Here is a 20,069-nt window from a genome sequence, read left to right on the forward strand (position 1 = left end):
CAAGATAAAACTAATTTTTCCTGATTGAAATTTTAATTTATATGTCTTCAGTTAACATTTTTATAAAAAATAGCTTATTTTAGATTCTTACATTTTATATTAAGCCTACATAAAATAATTCTTCAAAGAACATCCAGTATACTTAAGAGATCTCCAAAAGGAACAAAGGCCCAGGCAGGCATTCAAAGCCCCAAGCATTCCTCAACAATCAGTCCAGCATCATCATCTACTGGATATCAGCCTTCTGTACTCAGGGGGCAAAAAGGGGAAAGGAAAACAAAAAAAAAAATCTACCTGACATCTGAACAAAACCTTTTTGTTTGTTTCAACAGCTTTCAAGATTTTAAAAATATTGACTAGAGTTGTCTTCCAAACTGAGACAGCCTAGAGACAACAAACAGAATCATCATGAATAAGTAGAATGTCTGGTTTTTTTGAAGAATGATCATATAAAAGCCTTTTCTGGTTTTCAATATCATACCTCTTTTCTTCATTGTAAAAGATCACTTGCTTCAATTTCCTTAAATACTTGTAGAATTAAATTGTATTTACCTGACAAATAGTAGAATTAAAAAAAAAAAAACAACACAGAAATACTGTATATCTTGCTCATTAATCAGTGTTTCCAACCTAAAAATACAGCATGCCTGTGATATCTGCCCCCTTCTTGTCAGTGCTTCCAGAGGTGAGGATATACTAAGCAAGCAGATGACCAGGCAAACTTCTGGCAGCTACTCAGTTCTAAGAAATATCTGCAGCCAGAAATCTGAAAAACAAAGAGCTCAGACTGCTAACTAGAGGGTTGGGGTTTTTTCTCTCATCTAATAAATGCCCATGATTCATCACAGGAACATACATGAAACCAAAACCACATGTAATTAAAACATAAAATTTCATTATCATAACAGTGTGTTATCCAACTAGGTATACATTCTACTGTGCCAGACCACACGAGCAAACTGTGCAACATTAAGACTAAATTCACCCTTGGTCTTAAAATCAATAGTGACAAAAGCCTTTGATACAAAATGGCATTAAAACTTCTTATTAATGTATGGGATATGAAATAAAAGCCTTACTACCACAGAACTGCAAACAATGTAATGCAACAGTTTACTAACATGGTCCCAAAACTCATAAATGTTAAAAAGGTAGCTATGAAATACATAGATGAGAAACATAACAAGCAACTAGCCTAGAGAAATTCTTAAGTATCATGGAAATGATCTTCAAATGACAGCTACAAGTTGCCAGAAGACACTCTAAGGACTCTCAACACAAATGCTTCAAGAACAACTGGTAAAACTGTTTAGAAACAAATAGCTGTAAACAGATCTCATGAGAATCCATCAAACAGAAAACAAAAGTTATCATCATATGAAAAAAAAAACATAACCCAACATGTCGGGCGCCTACTAGAAAAAGCTAAAAGAATTTATGATGTTTTTTAACCTGCTGAGGTTTGGTATGATGCTGTTAAATTCCAAAATTAAAAAGAGAAGCTTAAAATGGAATATATTTTCACACGTAACTATTACTTTTGATTAGACATATCACATATTGCTACATTTCCTGAATACATTAAGGTAATGTTTAAGAGGCTTTTTACCCTCTACTCAGGCATTAACAGGTGGGAAATTAGAACTTGAGTGAATACAGTATATAATCCACCACCAACTTCCACAGGGACACTTGAGAATGCTTATGATAGCCTTTTGCATACAGACATGATCTGGCTCTGTCCACACAGAGACATGAGAAATTGCTAAACAGAACAAACCACAGTGCTATTGTGGAAATAAGGATTTTCAAACACATCTGGCTCTCATCTGGCCAGCTTGGAAAGGGCATATCCCAAAGTCCATTCTGCCTGCAGAAGTTACCCACATAATGCAAGTAACTCCAGTTTCAGGGTACAAGTGACTTCCAGCAAGGCACTCAGAGCAGATTAGAACTGTTCATAGAAGTCAGTGTGGAATTACTCTGTGTCCTGTTAATTCACTCCCTAAATTATTATGTTCTACAATACCCTGTCCAGCTGAGGAGGGGACTGATAGAGCAGCTTTGGTGGACACCAGGTGTCCAGCTAGGGTCAAATTACTACATCATTTTAGAGTAACTAAGGTATCATAACACTTCCCACTACCAAACCCTGCTTTTGAATACTTGAAACTCTGTCCATTTTCTGCAGAGTTCATGGAAAAACTTGATGTACCTACTGACTGCCTCCTAATTCTTTCAGCTACGGTTGAAATGGAAAATGCACTTAAACATCAGATGAAAAGCAATTTGTATGCCAGGAATTCGTTTTTCAATCTGGTAAAAATACAACCAAATTGAGCCAAAGTACTAACCCTTTAAAAAACTGACATTTGCATAAAATTACTGGAGGCAGAATCTCTAAAAACTTGGCCAACAGAGGCAGAACCTTCACTGCTACCACAGCATTAATGAAGTCAAGCACCAGAGCCCCAATGCAGGGAGAGGCCGCTGTAATCCTCTTATTCATCACGTCTCTTTTGGGTTCACAAACTAGAGATTCACAAGAACAACAGGGTAGAAAGACGTGAGACTGGAAGCAATTAGACAAGACAAGCAGAGGAGCTTGGGGCCACAACAGAAAAACCTTCAGAAACCAGGGTTTCTAAGCCGAAAACTCCTACTTCTGAAGTCTCACCATCATGCTGGTGTAAGCAAATACCTATATAATCCACCAAAGTACCTTCTCGTTCTCTGGTGAAGTGGCTGATCTATCTGTAGCCACGAGGATTGCTGCAAAGACTCTGGTGGATAAAAAGCAGTTCAAATTTGGCACTACAATTAGATTATTCTCCTGTCTCAATTGCTCACTGCTTGTGGTGCATGCAAATATAGATAACCTACTGTAATCAATACTCTCATGGTATATATATGAGTACCCAACTTGAAATGTGAAGTTTGTGACCAGGAGCGGTCATGAGTACAACTGAAGACAACGAAGTCAAACTCAATAAAAAACAAACAAACAAAACAAAAAAAAAAAAAACCCACAAAACAAAACCACAGTATTTTTAATTTAATGTTTTAAAATAGAGACAATTAGGTCGGTTTCTACTTATAAAAAAAGAGGGTGATAACCCCCTTAAATAGATTGTTGAGAAAGTTGTTATAGGGAAAAGCTTCACCAAAAAAATACCCAAAAAGAAAAAACAACCCTGTTAGGTTATTAATTTCACTTCAGAGGGGGGCTTAGACAGTGTGCAACAATTAAGCCTGAAGCAACCCACTGAACAGTGGGAAACACTATTAGATTGCTCAGGAACCTTCTTTATATCATTTCCTAGTCTTTGCATGTTTAGTTTTACAGCCTTACTAATATTTGAGTGTCTTTTAAAAAGTTTTAGAAAATATGTTAACACTATGAAAATGTAAATAGCAGAATTTGTAAGTAGTGAGAACTTACTATCTGCTTATACAGAAAAGATCAACTCATCATGAAGAGAAGGCAAATAGTTTTGTGGTTAAAGCACAGTCATTTACTTTTTACATTTTTTTACTTTCTCTGACCTTCCAACCTATCTGCCCTGCTAACTCAAATCTATTCTCCAGAATATTGTGCAAGAAGCCCAAAAACTGACTGTACAAAAGAAATAGCATAGAACACCCTATTTGATAACAATGATAATGTACCTCAGGCAACAAAAAAGATCTATCAATTTGCTTTAAATGTTTGCAAAAAGCAAAACAAGCATTTGTCAAAAAGCAGTAAGGGTGTGAAAAACAGTTGAAAAATAAACAAGAAAAATACTAAAAGATGACATAAAAGTACAAACTGCTGAAAACAGGCAGTGGAAGTGTGTCACGTCAAAGGCTCTGCGTTAGCAAGAACAGCAGCTTGTGAAACATCAGCCAAGTTTAGAACTCCTCTCAACATTACGTATGATGGCAAAGACTAAGCTGCTGTTGCCTGCACTGAGCATATTTCATAGCAAAGAATATAGCCACTTTCAGAGCAGGTGATTCAGGACTTCTTACAAGTTCAAAAGACTTATTTTAATAAATGATGGTAAAGTGAAACTTAACAGAAAGTGAATATCAAAATACAGGAAACAAATCTGTGAAGTTCAGATCACAAACTTGAAATTCTGAAGAGCATAAGTTAGAAAACGCCTAAAGCAAGAAAAACAAAGCTAGAACAGAATTATCGTTTTCTTAAAAAATACATATACATATCTGTCGATTGGACAACTTATGCCACAGAAGCAAAACTCAAGTGACTGGTAATTATTTGTAACAGAAGAATTGTTAAAGAAAAAGAATTATTAAATAGCCCACTTAGATGCCTGTGATGGACTAAACCATCAAACTTTACATGTAACTTTACACTACATTTTCTGATCACTAAACATACACAAAGCAACTTAATGCTGGAAAACACATTTTGAATCAAACTTGAAACAAAATTATTAGCAAAGTCTAAAGACCAAAACTGCAATATACAAAATGAAAATTCCAATATACACTATTTCCCCTGATCTGTAAGTTCCAGTAACAGATATTCTGTAATAAAATATTATGGATAGGCTAACACTGGTCTTTCCTGTATGATACAAACTCTATATTCTCAATGGACAATAGCACTTTAATTTTGTAACTAATAAAATAATTTTAGTTTAAAATAATTTTAAGTATGTAACTTATTTTTTGCTTTTTATTAATATAAACCCAATTGGGTATTAAGATACTGAAAACCAGCAAACAATCTGCATCAAAAGCATGAAATGCCATAAACTGTACAAATGAATAATGTAAACAAAAGAAACACAACAAAGAAAAACTAGATGGCAGCACCTACCTATTTTTTGTAATTTCACAGGTATAAGCTTCAAAACAAGATGTGGAGGCAAAAATTTAATGTCATCAAACAATCAGTTTTAGAAGACTTCTAAATGTACTTATTACCTCTGAAGAATATAGTAATTCAAGCAAACTCCCGCTTATTTGACCTGCTTGCAATACAAGAATCCAGAACAAAATTTTTCTAAGATCAACCAAAGTTCCATTAAATTACAGTTTGTTTCCTCAAAATCCTGTACCTTAACTAAGATCTTATAAGCAGATAAAATTTTGGCAACACTAACAATTTTTTAATACCCATCTTAAATTGTCAATCAAAACTTAAAGGAAATGAAAACTATGAAGAAAAAATTGTACAATAAGAATCATGCACAGTTAACTCAAACCAATGTTTGCTTTAAACATCCAAGCTTTTTTTTTTCATTAAATATGTTTTGTTCAAACAAGCACACTATCACTGAAAAACTATTCACAGTACAACAAAATTGCACTTCATAATGCATCAAGAAATTAAAATATAATAGTCATAGATTCATAGAATAGTTAGGGTTGGAAAGTACCTTAAGATCATCAAATTCCAACTCCCTGCCATGGGCAGGGACACCTCACACTAAACCATGTCACTCAAGGCGTCATCCAACCTGGTCTTGAACACCGCCAAGGATGGAGCATTCACAACTTCCCTGAGCAACTCATTCCAGTGCCTCACCACCCTCACAGTAAAGAATTTCTTCCTTAGATCCAATCTAAACTTCCCCTCTTTAAGTTTGAACCCGTTACCCCTTGTCTTATCACTACAGTCCCTAATGAAGAGTCCCTCCCCAGCATCCTTATAGGCCCCCTTCAGATACCGGAAGGCTGCTATAAGGTCTCCACGCAGCCTTCTCTTCTCCAGGCTGAACAGCCCCAACTTTCTCAGCCTATCTTCATACGAGAGGTGCTCCAGTCCCCTGATCATCCTCGTGGCCCTTCTTTGGACTTGTTCCAACAGTTCCATGTCCTTTTTAGGTTGAGGACACCAGAACTGCACACAATACTCCAAGTGAGGTCTCACAAGAGCAGAGTAGAGGAGCAGGATCACCTCCTTCGACCTGATGGTCACACTCCTCTTGATGCAGCCCAGGATACAGTTGGCTTTCTGGGCTGGGCGCACAGCACACACTGCTGGCTCATGTTCATTTTCTCATCCATGACCAAGTCATGGAAGTCTGAGCACTTCCATGTAAAACATAAGATGCCAATTTAAAAAAGGCAAGCCTCTCACAGCTGCATCGCTAAGATGGAATATATATTCACAATGTGAAAAATATTTTGGTTTTATATACCTGAATATCTTGCAATATTTCCCCCCCCAAAAAAACCTGAAAAGCTTTGTTAGCCGTAGTCAATATCCCCCTATTACAGTCCTATACAATCTTACAAGTGGACCTAAACTAAAACTGTTGTATAGTGCAATTGCATCTATTCATGCTTTTCTTGACTATTTTATTTAAAGAAACCAGAAAGTCTGATGTAAAAGATCATTAAAATATCAAGTACATTTTCCTATTAAAGACACTTCTCTCAATTACTGCTTTCTCTGTACTATTCTGTTATTTACATATTCTGATTATTTTTATTGAATCCATTTCACTACTTCTGACTCTGGTTCAGACATTGCACATCCTTTTTTGACACACGCCCATGCTCCAGATCCTTTGAGCTTGGCAATAAAACAATCAGAACGGAAACCCTTCCGACAACGTAGCTGCTTATTCTCATTAGCCAGTTTTCCAGAATTCCACTAGGAATTGAAACAAGCAGCTTTTATTCATATTTTACATAGCAGCAACTGAGAGAAGCATAACTGTCTAATGACAGCTGAACACACTTAAGAGTCAAGAAGAACCTTTCTTTCAAACTGGATTTGCCTATCTTCTTCAAAATTGTCCCCAAAGCTGTACAACATGAACTTACATCACCTACCCCTAAAAGCTGCAAAAGAATTACCCAAATGTATTACAAACAATAGAAGTCAAACAATGACTTAAACAGCAAAGTCAAGAGCTCAAAATGCAAGAAACATTAGACTTACGTCTGCTGTGCAACATCAACTCTGTGCCTTGATTGCCTAGCTGAAGCTTTTATCTCTGTGCTTTTATCTCACACAGACTGTAAGGAATGCGCTGCATAAGTACACAAGAAATTAGTACAGGATGAATGGTAAGTTATGTATCTTAATCCTTCTAAATTTGTGTGCTTGGCACTCCAATCAAAGTATCTTTTCTTAAATTTGGGAAGGGAAGAGGATGGTGCTCTGCTGACAGGCACAGCACACAACAAAAACACCGTACCCTAGCTGTATAATATATACATAATGTGCACAATTTATTAAACAAGCACACTAACACGAATAGGGTCTGTATCTGTCTATATACATTAAAGCAAATCATATATATACATATAAGTACAGAGAAATATTAGCAATGCATCAAGTCACTACTGCATAGAGAGAAAAGCGATTAAGAAGAAATACATGACCAGTCACCACCGAATAATCATCCAGGCCCACACTTCCAGCTGGGAAGCCCTGTTGCAGTCAACACTGGGAGTCTCAAGTAACAGAAAATTCCTATGCTGTGCGTCCACCCACAGGTGAGCCTCCAGATTCAGCTTCAAGAGGGTCCTGCCTTTACACCCTTAGAAAAACAACCAGCTTTATGTCTGATCTCTAATCGTTTGCTTGTGAAGCCAGGCAGTTTCTCATGATCTCACTGTTGTCTACATCAAGAGCATCGGCCAGGCACTCTGGTGTGGCTAAACACGAAGGTCACAGGACAACTGCACCTGTGTTTTCCTGCCTCTTTCTGACAAACAGTAATGATGAACATAAACATCTATGCTCTACAGAATACACTGTGACAAAAACATACTTTGTTATGTCTCTCAGTCATGAGAGAGAACTAACTCTTAGCTAGGTTCCCATCTGTTACATATGGCTGTATTGATTCCCTGTAAAAATAAGTACTACTGTACAGATATTCGACTTCTCAACCTTCAGCAATGCAACATGCACGAATAAAGCCACTGTCTTTAAGCAAAGCATTATCCTAAGCCCATATACTAAATCCCAAGGGAAACAGACTACACTCTCTGTATTTCAAGAGCTTTCATTTTCCCAGAGAAAGGTGGCTCCTTCTTGGATATAGGCCCAGCTGCTGAAGCTAAAGAAATTTTCATGAGAAACCCAATTGTTTTTCCTCCCAAACAGCTGGGAGAAGATATGGCAAATGATGGCCTGAGATACAAGAAGAAAATCTCTGAATTGCTGCAGAAGCAGTTTAGAACCCAGACAGCTCTGTATGTATCAACTAAGTCAATCTCATCCAAGTGCATTTAAAACATTGCCTTATTTTCCACTCCTCCTTTTTTGCAAGTGAAGGAAGAATTACTTAGTTGTCAAGGGGAGTGATTCAAAGAGCTGTCAAATTTGATACCTTTTCAGACAATCTTTCTCATATTTTTGAAGAAAGTAATTCACAATTCATTTTATATTCTTCAGTTATCACTCTCTACATTTCTTAATGATTTGCCAAAAGTAACTGTGAGCTTTTGCAATTTCTTTAGCATGTTATTTAATAACCTGTGTTTTACATCTAACTGTACAGCTCATAACAGTTTCTTAACACAATAATTAAAGTGTGTATAGAATTAACACTGATAGCAATCACTTAGCTGAGTAACTTCTGACAGTGGCTAGGAATTAGAACAAGCTGAAGAAAAGCAACCATACTACCTATAAAGCATGAAACCTGCCTTTTTCTGATAAAATAAGTTAATATTTCATACAATACTTACAGCAGACTGCAAGTTACCACCTGCATAGACTTTCTACATAAGTAAAATAGAGCAAAACACAAAGTCAGTGACTGAAGTACATTAGTAAATTCTACACATCTAAAGTACCCTGCATTTTAATTCAAATAAAACTAACTTGAAATAACTGAATAAAAACATGATAGTAAATCTAAGCTCTGCACACTAAAGTAACAATCATCCCACTAACATACCAGATATAGGCATTTTATGTCCTAGAGGTAAAAAAAAAAAAAAAACGCGTTGCTTGTAATGCTCATCAACTTTGCAAAATATTTTGCAGGACTTAAGCAAGTAATGTTTATATTTTGTCTGTCTTGAGCTAACGGCACACACATTTTTTCTCTGTTTCAGTCACTGTGGAGACTAGGATTAAGTGTTACATTTCACAGACATAAACCCATAAGACACTATTTTCCATACCAGTTAAATTCTGAAAATTTTAATTCACAGAATTTAGCTGACACATCAGATTTTGATTCTGAAAGAAAAAAGCTTAATTATAAACTCACTGAAAAAAAAAAATTTCAGGACATACAATTTCTTTTGTTTTAGAACTTGATCCCGTTTCTTGATTAATCATAATGACTACTCAAATAACTGGTACTTCTAAAACCTTAGCATAATAATTGTCATTGGACTTCCCTCCAGAAAACCAAGAACTCTCATTATAATCCACCTAATCAAATAAAAGTTTAGTGCCTAATTCTGACAGGATAAACCTTTAGACTTGAAACCTTCACTGTCTGGTTTTAAAAGGCCATCAACCATCATTTTTAAATGTTAAGGTCAAACATTTATAAAACATAAGCACTGTCAAAATGGAAGAAGAGCCTCACACCACATGCAGAGTCAAGGAAGTTCAATGCAAATTTCCCAAGGACAATATTAGTTATTTCTTATCCTTGCTAATTACAACAAATAAAGAAATGATGCAGTGCAGTTTGGGCAGCTACTATGAAGATCTGTCGAAGGAGACGAATCCGGACAAGTTGCAATACCATGATTCTAATCCCACTATGTTAAAATAATCAAACTTTTGCATCGTATAAAAAACATCAATCATTCATAAGGCCTTGCTGGTTTCTTCTCTACTTTCAACCAGCTTATTAGCACTAACACGTGTAAAGGAGTATCTGTAATGCAGTGGGGTATTTGGGCAGAACCCTGCATAAAAAGAATCATGTCTTTCTAATACCTGAACTCCTTCAGATTTTAGGTATCTCTACAAACATACGAACATGCAGTATCCTCACAGATTTAGTTTTATATAAATCCAGCAAATCAGATTATACTCTTTCTGCAACTTTAATTGCTCCCTATAACTGCCTGAGGCCAACATGATCAATTTCCAATATTTGCTGTGCACACATCTTAAGATTGACTTTGGGATCCAAACTCCAGTCTTCTAATAAAGACTGAACACACACAGCCAAGCAGTCAGTCTACATTTTTGTATGCTTCTCTATGTACAATAAAGATGCATTCCTTGAACATTTCCATACTACAGACAGTATTTAATTTGCTATGAATGTTTCCACTCTGAATTTTAATTCTTTACGCTGGCCGCAACATAATGACAACGTATTACATGAAAACTAACGGTATGAAACAGAAACAGCTAAAACTAACCCATTTTAACAGACTGAGATCATATTCTTGGCACAGTCCCATCCCACAGTTTCTGGTTTGCATTTATGTTATGTACTTATCTTGGGATCCTTCACTAGAATCTGCACCATACAGTCCCTTGTAGCTCAGTACTAAAGAACTGATTGTACTTATTTACAAAGAAAGCCCCAAACACAGACAGACAGATAAATTTAAAAGAACAACTTCTCTGGATTTTAGTGTCATCAAACTTGTTAAAAGAAATAAATCTCAAAATTAACACAGGCTTATCTCCTTGTGTATTTTTCCTCAAGTAAATTTATCTTTGAAGGCTTCTACAAGTTTTCTTATACTCCTGGATATCACAGATTTAAACCTTGAACATCTGCCTTTTCTGAGAAGAGCTCTTTTACAAATTCCATCCAATATGCACTTATCTCTTTCCTGAGAGCACAAAGTCCTTCAAGTGCTTCCAGACTTTTATTTGTGTCTTTTCTGAGATGCATTCCATTGAGCTACCATCCTCCTAGTGATACTCATGTCTAAAACTTACATTCTACTTGCTATTCTGTGGTTTAGATTGCTTCATGTTATTAATTTATTTTCAATTCTCCAATTTTGTTCTGGTTCCTTCTCTTCTGAAAAGTTTACCACCATTTTCAGTTTTGAATTAAACTTATTAATCCTTTAGACTACAAGTATGGTGTAACTCACAAAGCATGTAACGGGACATTAATCAAATGTTAAACATTGGGAAACACACATTTAAGTTATTTCAAGCAACCTATACAACCATCAATTAAAAAATTAGAAAGGCACCTCTTTTCTTTCCATTCAGAATTACTTACCACTTCTGCAAACACAGACCTTGGGCAAACCTACCTTAAACTCTGCCTACCATTATTATGGCACAGCTGCCCTGTACTAACATCTAAAGATGTTTGACTCTACATTTTAGTAAGATGGCTCAGCTCTAGCTCCGAAAAGCCTGAAGATGAACAACCTCCCTAAACAATTTTAAACCAATGCAGCCTACCAAGTCATTTAAAAACAATACCCCTCCACTCTTGAATATACATCACTTCTAAGTTGTCATAAACACTCCACTGACGAATTTGCGGTAAGGAAGTACATTATCCTGTCAATCCATATAAAAAAGGAAATGTAGTTATGACACAGGCAAAACTAAGCATAGACCTAGCACACTCAGAGATGAAGAAAAGGAATCAAACCTTTCTTTTTAATAAGGTTTTATCTGAAAAGTTAATTTCCTGAAAATCTTTGTATTGAATGTGCCTATTTCTATTAAAATCTAGCCATCTTGTGCATCCATTCAGCATGTCAGGATCACAGTGCTTCTGATTCAGAGGAACAAGGGGCACTTACGAAACCAGTAGTATATAGCCCAAACTAAGTTTAGGCTAAGACTGAGTCTTCTAGCTTTCAATGATCTCACAGTCTGAAAAAGGTCTTGAGAGACTCTATGAAGCAGACTTACCTTTTTTTCTGAAATATGAAAAAAAACCCGTAATCCTAGGCCTCAGAAAATAAACTGCATTTCAGTAAGCATTTAGTAGTTCCACAACAAAAAAGGGGAGGAAAGCATATTTGCAAACACACATGAACTAACAATATGTAAGAGAGGAAAACACAAGGCACAAAAGTAACATGAAATCAAGCCACACATACCTGAGTTGTTGATAAGCGAAAAACAGGGCCAGCTGTGGGCACAGAAAGTCTCGGTGACATGGTGGCAGGACCCTGTGCCTGCGTATGTACTTGAGCCTGCATTTGGGCATGTGCTAGAGCCTGCTGAGGCACCATGACAAGCTGCCCAGCATCCGTGCGCACTAAGACCATACCTAAAGAGAACAAAGTAACAAGAACTAGACAATAAAGAATAATATATAAGGTACTATGTAACTAACGAATACAAGTAAAACTTATGGATAGCACTGTACATTTTTCTTTACACTGTATCATTCTTTATTCTGGTGTAGCATGAGATGTTATTTCAAGAAAGAAAAGTAACCCCCACCAGCAGACAAAAACTAATACCCTATTCAGTCTGGAATTCAAATAACTGTAGTTTATGGATAACAGTGACTAAAAAAAGGTCACTTGTGTGTATACGCATACTTTCAGCAGTCTAGTCAGGATCAGCAGAATAAAATTAGAAAGAAATAGTCATTAAAATTAAACTATAGTGATAATCTAGTAGCTGAGAATAGAATTCAGTATGAACATAGCAGGGACAATGACATGACAGCTTTACTAAAACATCAGCTTCAGGAGATGCGCACATGCAAACTTCAGGCCAGCCACATTTTTGAGCATACAATACTTGAGATCTAGTTAATCGTTGAGAATTAACAGATGAATTTATTTGGTTCCCATCATCACCGTATTGGGAGGCACTACCTGCGGTTTAGACAGCAAGAAAAAAATACTGCCAATCCAGAGAACCAACCCAGCCACTCCTCAGCACAAAATGATACAAGAGCATGTATTTTAGGCAAACAACAAAGGAATCGCTTTAAAATTACCAGAGTATTTGGCAAGTGTTTTCTAATACTTTTTGGAGGTAAATGATAATTTTTTCTCAGATTATTTTCTGGTAACACATTTCACAAATAGAAGCCTTCTACACACACAGCCAGTGCCACCAAGCTTTGTCTTAAGTTTTCCATAATTAGCAGGTCTGAAAAGGGGAGACAATGGCTAAGTTGGTCCTTAGATCACCTGGAGCTTCACGCTTACTCAAGATCATTGCAAAACCCATAAGGTGCTTCCTTATTAAGGAGCAATTCCCCAGCCAGATTATTTAAAAGAATTTCCAAGTTAGTTCCAGAATACACTTTAATAGTTTAACCTAGATAGGGTACAACAGGCCTATAAACAGAAAAATATCCTGACCGCAACTACAGGAGAACCAAAAAATACAAGAATCTAGGAAGTCACTTTTATTCTGTCAGTAAGAGTCAGTTCACACTGTTTCTACAACTTATCTCTACGTGCAAATTGCTTCATATATGTTTTTTTTTTTTTACTTTTCAAGGGAAAATAAAAAAGGTAAAAGCACACATCCACTTCTAATTAGCTTCATGGGGAAAAAAAAACCACCTCAGTAAAGGGACATGGCTTTCCAGGGACACCAGGATAAAGAAATCCGACACTATTATAACAAGCAAATAACAAATTTTAGATGTACCCTATACCAAGAAAGTCTTTCTTTCAGTCTCTAACACAAAAATACAAATCCCAGCCGTGAGATAAACACACGAGTGAACTGCAGCATCAACAAAAGCCCTCCCTTTCATAGTCTCAGGTGCTCCCATGCAACCCTTCTTGCTAGAAACACAAACAGGAGCCAAATTTCTGCCACTACAAACTAAAGAATTTTGGAAATCAAGCTTTAAGGTTAAAGGCACAGAGCTCTACAGGAAGAACCACATCCAAAAGCCATGTTCATAACTCTCTTTCTAAGACCAGATAGCAATTTTTAAAAGAAAAGCTAAAAAAAGCTGATAAAAACTCTTTCAAAATATATTCAGTTTTTAAGGTCCATCAGCCATTTAAGCACCAAACCTCATGGTCTGTATTTGCAGACAAACCCATATGCAGATTATGTACTCTGTATATGCCATTCCTAAGCCATCCAGAAACAAAAATACTAGTACATTGCCAACTGGCCAAACACATATCCCTCCTCTGATTACATTGTGAATTTTACATAAAAATCCTCCTAGGATAATGCCTACTACACATTAAAAACTACACATTCCATTTCCATTACACAGATTCACAGGTGTGTTGATTTATCTTCCAATCTTCTAAAACCAATTCTGAATTAAAAAATAACAAATGGAGGAAACAAAATTAATTGCAACACAAGTCACAGTTTCAATAAAAGCTGTAGACATAATTACTACTATAGATGCATAAATGTTCATGTATTAATGTTATGTTTTAATTCAGTTTGGAGGACTTTAATTTTCTTTTACCGAGCAACACATACAAATTAGAATATGGTTAAATTATGAGATTATTTTTTCCTGTCAGCCACATAAAGACAAAACACACAACTTGTGATTATTATATGCTAAAATAACCTATTCTCAAAAGCCGATTCTAAATTTCTTCTTTAGAGAGAAGTTTACAATGTGGGAGTTTCAAAATTAATTATAAATGATCCACCAATTTTAAGAATGAAAAACTCAAAAATAACATTGTATTTTCTGAATAACTTCATTTTAGAACGTACTATCTTACTGTTTATGAAAATATAATGGATTTCAAGCTGAACTGTAATAAAATCAAATTCAAATTATAACTTTCCACAGTATTATTTCCATAACTTTTTCTAAATCTTGCACCAGATCGCTTTCAAGGGCTCTGTTTTCTCTCTTCTGTTGGAAAATTAAGTAGCAAAATGAAGTATCAACACAAGAAACTTCAGCAACAGTATGCAAAGTTACAACACATCATATGTGTATACTAATTATTAAACAGATAAACAATGGAAAATCAAAGACTAAAGTCACTAATGTAGTCTGAATAGCAACATCTTGCCTGGTTGAAACCACAGAGCTTTTTACATTTGGAGCATTAGAATCTGAAGCAGGACTTTCAAAAACTACAGCCAAATATAAAACTACTAAACCTTCACTTAGAAGTGAGCTTCAACACCATCACATTTCTGCTACGCTTAGCTAATAAACATCAAATATTTTAAGAAACATGTTGGAAGAAGTTGTTTCAGACTACATCAATAGCTCCACATATTATCATGCTATGCATAGTACTAGCAAAAACATATCAAAACCAGTTCAAATGTTAAATCATCTTCTAAATCAAGGCACAAAGTTACCAACTTTTTGCAACATGAAAATCTAAGTCAGGGATCACAGAACCCTTTAGAATTTCAGCTGAAAAAAATACACAATTAGAATAGGAATCACCAGGATGAAGTGATACTGTTTTGGTTAGTTAGCAACCTTGATGAACTTACATTTTTAGTAATGACAGTTAAAAAACTAAGAGGAGAATAAACTGGATGCAACCATTACTTCAGAGTTGGAAACCAAATCCAGAGATGTAAAGACTGCCCAGACACAGCAGAGAATGACACCATCACACTTGATGAAATAAGAAATTTTAGATTAAATTATGCACATCAGCCTGTGTCTCGCCGCCTAATTCACAGCAGAAGACACTCCTTGAAGAAAGAAAACTTATCAAGTCTATCAGAACTCAAGCAGAAAATAGAGTCCTTCAAGGCACATATATTCTTCGCTAACACCCAGCCTTTTATCTGGAGCGCGACTGCTCACTGTACCAATCCAAAATAACTTACCGCGGCTGCCACTCTCACCCCAGGACAGAACAAGCAACTCACCACACAACAGTCGTAATTAAACTGCATTAGCAACTGCCCGTCCCATACCAATTACACCCATTAACGGCAGCCTGTCTGTCAGAGATCGCCCTCAGACAGGTTCCTCGTTTCCAGCGCGGCAAGCAGCGGGAAGACAACTTTGGGGAATGAAAACAATCTCGGCCAAAGAAAAGAGAAAAAAGAAATGGTTACCCCGAGAGGCTGCTGCTTTTCACTTACCCGGCGGGATGGTGAAGCCGGGGGGCAGCTGGATGGTGGTCTGGTGCTGCGGCCTCATGATCAGCTGCGGGGCAACGATCCTTGGGGCAGCACTCAATGCCGGACGGGGCGAAAGAGCCTGCGGGGCTGCGAGGGGGGCCGCGCCCGCCTTGGCAGCGCTGATCGCCGGCTTAGGCGCTGCGGGGGCAGCCGCGACGCAGTTGGCGGCCGAGCCCTGTCCCGGCGGTGCGGCGGGCGCAGGACTGCCCGAGTTACTGAGTGCGTTTACTGCGGGGAGCGTGCCGTGCGCGGGTTTTATCTGTGCCGCGGCGGCGTCTGCTCTGCCGTGGCGGCTGACTAGTGGGACTGCTGCCGGCCGGCCCCCGGCACCCTCCCCGTTGGGCGCCGCCTCGCCGGGGAGCGGCGCGGTGGTGGCAGCAGATGCACCCTCCGCCACTCCCGCCGGCCCGCCCCCCCCGGCCGGGGTCCCGCTCCCCCCCGCGGCTTCGTTGCGCTGCGACGGCGGTAGCGTGCTGTCGGCAGCGGGCGGGCTGCCGCTGGGGCTGGGGCTTCCCGCTTCCCGGGCAGTGGCGCCGGCAGCCACATGGTTGTTGACAGGCTGGGCACGGGCGCCGGAGGGCGAGAGAGCGGCGGGATGAGCAGGGGCAGGGGCGGCTGGCGCGCCGGGGCTGCCGCCGCTGCTGAGGAGAGCCGCTCCATGTGATTGCTGCACACTACTACTGTTTACACTCACTCCCCTCCCTGCCGCCGCCGCCGCTGCCGCCGCCGCCGCCGCCGCCGGGGGGGACGGGGGCGAGAGCTGCCCCTGAATAGGGACTCGGCTCTCCGGGGCTCCGGGACACCCCGCCGCCGCCTCCTCTGCCACAGGAGTGGGAGAAGGCGTGGGATGCCCTTGCTGCTGCCGGACGGGGCTGCTGCCCCCCGCTAGGCTCCCTTGGTGCTGCTGCGGCTGCTGCTGCTGCTGCTGGGACGGGGCGGAGGTCCTGGGCTGGGGCGCCTCGGCGGAGCTCCGGCCGCCGGCCAGCTGCGATTCCAAGGAGCCCACCAGATCGCTGACCGCCTTTTCGTCCACCTCCTCGGAGAAGAGCAGCATCTCTTCCAAGGGGTCCGAGGCACCCGCCGCCATCTTGCGCTGAGCTGGGAGCCGGCCGCGCAACGCGCAGGCGCGCCGGGCATGCCGGGAGGTGCCGGCTTCCTCCACCCGCCTTTGGGGCGGGGCAGAGCGGGGCGCTGTGGCGGCGGCTGCTGCCCGGGCTGACTGACTGGGGGTAGCGCCCGGGTCATCCGCTGCACGGTGAGAGCCGCAGCGCTCCTGAGGAGCGGCCTGACTGGGGAACGGCTATAGGAGGCACAGGGCTCGGGGCATTTAGTGAGAACGCGGTCGGCTGCGCCCCGGCCGCCACGGGAAGAGGCAGCGTTGTCCCGACAGGTGCCTATGCGGTGCTGGTGGTGTGTGTGAGAGCGTGCCGGTAATTGTGTCTGTAGGGACTTCTGGCTCGGAGGTTTGATTATTGGAGGAAGCCCTTGTGCTGAAAGAGAGGTGTGAGCTTGCACGTTGAGAATTTAAATGTCACGCAGTCGTGTCATCTTTTTGCTAGCAGAGCTGCCGTAATTATGCTCTTTGCCTTCACTTCATACCCTGTGAGCATTGGTGCAGCCAGGACAATTTTCTGCATGCCTAGGTAGAACTGAAAGCATGTGTGCAGCCAGCTATAGTGGCTCAGGTGCCTGACACCAACTCCTTCAAAGGAGATGTCCTGGGTTCAGCAGTAGCAGTCAGTTTTTCTCCTTCTTAGTAGCTGTTGCAGCACTGTGTTTTTGACTTTCAGCCTGGGAACAGAGCTGATAACACTGATGTTTAGGCTGACCAAGGTTCACATCTTTGTGCACATTCTTTTCCCAAGATTAAGATCTTTTGGCCTTGAGCGCAAGAAGTTTCTCCTGTCACCTAATGAGCAAGCTTGAAGTTCACATAAATGCAATCATGCTCCAGGAATTAAAAAGGGAAAAAAATGCCTGTATGCAAGCCATGGGGTCCTGATTCAGGACAGGACCCAGCTACCTCTACTGGTGCTTGCCTAAAATGACTTTGCTCTGCTATGAGACACTAGCCTGGGTGTTTGGATGGCCCCAGTGAAACTTGAAAGGTGTTGTTTTGAAGTTCTGCTGGCTTTTCCTACAGTCCATCACAGATCTTGTTAGGAAATGAAGGAGAGGAAACCGGGCAACTGCGCTTCTCAGCCATGAGGAAACGCACAATGAGCGTGATGAAGCCAGCAGCTGCATGACAATGGGAACAGGCTGGGGCTATTTTTGTTAGATGTGAACATTGTATTTGAAAGGTCTCCTTCACCTCTATGTACTTAACAGCAAGTGTTAACTCTTGAAGGAATCATTCCTCTACATGCAAGCAGGTTTCCCATATAGACCAAGGTTGAGGGGGGATGTTCCTCCTTATTCCTTCACTGGTCCCGGAGCTGTTTAAGCCAAAATACCTAATTGATCTGGTATGGCAGTATTGGTCACATGACGAACCTGCCCAGCACCTGTGGAAAGAGAAGTCAAATATCATAGTGTCATGGTTTAAGCCCCAGCTGTCAATTAGAACCACGCAGTCTACTTCCCCCCCCCCCAACTCCCCAGAGGGATGGGGAGGAGAATCGAAAGAATGTAACTCTCACGGGTTGAGATAAGAACAGTCCAGTAACTCAGGTATAACACAAATCACTACTGCTGCCACCAATAATAATAATGATAAGAGAGATAACAAGGGAAGAGAATACGATACCGCCTGCTGGAAAAGAGAGCCCGACCGAAAAGAGGACGTGCCCTTCCGGGTAGCTCCCAGTTACATCCCCGGGCATGACGTGCTGTGGTATGGAATACCTCTTTGCCTAGTTTGGGTCAGGTGTCCTGTCCCCGCTTCCTCCCGGCCCCTCCTCCTCCCTGGCAGAGCATGAGACTCACAAAGTCCTTGGTCAGTCTAAACATCAGTGTTATCAGCTTTGTTCCCAGGCTGAAAGTCAAAAACACAGTGCTGCAACAGCTACTAAGAAGGAGAAAAACTGACTGCTACTGCTGAACCCAGGACAGGAGATAACTGCATATGCTGTTGGGGTGGTTTGAAATCCTAACAAGCACGCAGAGCATGTTCAAAGCTACAGCTCTACCTAAACAAGAATGGTTGCAGTAATACAATTCCTGATGTGGACGCTGTTAACAGAAGAGTTGTAAACCAAAACCAGCATTCTTCACATTGTCACAGCAGCTGTTCAGGCATACTGTTTTCCCTCAGCATCCACACAGAAAACTTGAGGTAGTTCATTTTGATACTAACACTTGCCATTGCACTCCTGTATGCCCTTTTCTAATCAATGCTTGCCTCATGCATTCAGAAATACCCCTTAAGAGAAAGGTGGTGGTTCTAAACTGTAATTTCTTTGACTAATGACAGAGCAGTTTGTTTGATGGGGCCTTCAAAATAATTATCCCCCTACGAATAACCATTGCCCACAGTTTGTTGCATCTGTTCTTGCAAACAGGTGATAACTACCATGGATTTGTGATGCTGCCAGCAAAAGACAGCTTAGATTCCATTATCTGTCTCTGCCAGCCTGCAGTAACTTGGATGTCTGCAAACTTGAATGTATTTGAGCTGCTGCTGTGGCCTGAAATGGTGACTCATTCTCCATTTTGTGATTTTTCAGGAATTTCCACACAATTGAAAAAGGTGCACTGGTGAAAACCCCACCTTCAATTGCATGAGCTGCTGATGGAAATGAGTGCAGGGCTCACGGTGTATGCATGCACAACTCTTCTCCATTCCCAGACTCAACCTGTTAAGTCAGACATTGTATGACTTGTCAAGTCACTAAACTGCTAATCACTGGCTTGTTACCGTCTGTTTCCTCTCAATGTAGGTTACATTTTTATTTGGAGTAGTTTTTCCTGATTGTCTGTTTATACCTTTAGGAGCAGGTTTATGATGAATCAAAATAAACTGCTTTAAATGCATTAAAAATAGGTTGTGCCAGTTTAATTAAGTTTACAAGTTTCTTGAAATTAAACCAGTATGTATTTCATAAGTAAAGTGGCCAGTGACAGTACTGAAAGCCCAAAGGTGTGGTCAGGATGTATAAACAGGAGACAG

General features: G+C 40.0%; 1 protein-coding gene across 1 annotated transcript in view; it reads right to left on the minus strand.

Annotated features, from left to right (window-relative positions):
* LOC308231476 (transcription initiation factor TFIID subunit 4-like) overlaps positions 1-17,064 on the minus strand; it is a 146,575-nt gene extending 129,511 nt beyond the window's left edge. Inside the window, exons 1-2 of the mRNA XM_080636953.1 lie at positions 15,920-17,064; positions 11,992-12,164 (exon numbers count right to left, since the gene is read on the minus strand). Of these exons, the coding sequence (XP_080493079.1) occupies positions 11,992-12,164; positions 15,920-17,045 (1,299 nt within the window). The 5' untranslated portion in view covers positions 17,046-17,064. The remainder of the gene's footprint in view (positions 1-11,991; positions 12,165-15,919) is intronic.
* Positions 17,065-20,069: the final 3,005 nt, after the last annotated feature.

The sequence above is a fragment of the Psittacula echo genome (assembly GCF_963264785.1).
Source record: "Psittacula echo genome assembly, chromosome: Z".
NCBI classification, from domain to species: domain Eukaryota; kingdom Metazoa; phylum Chordata; class Aves; order Psittaciformes; family Psittacidae; genus Psittacula; species Psittacula echo.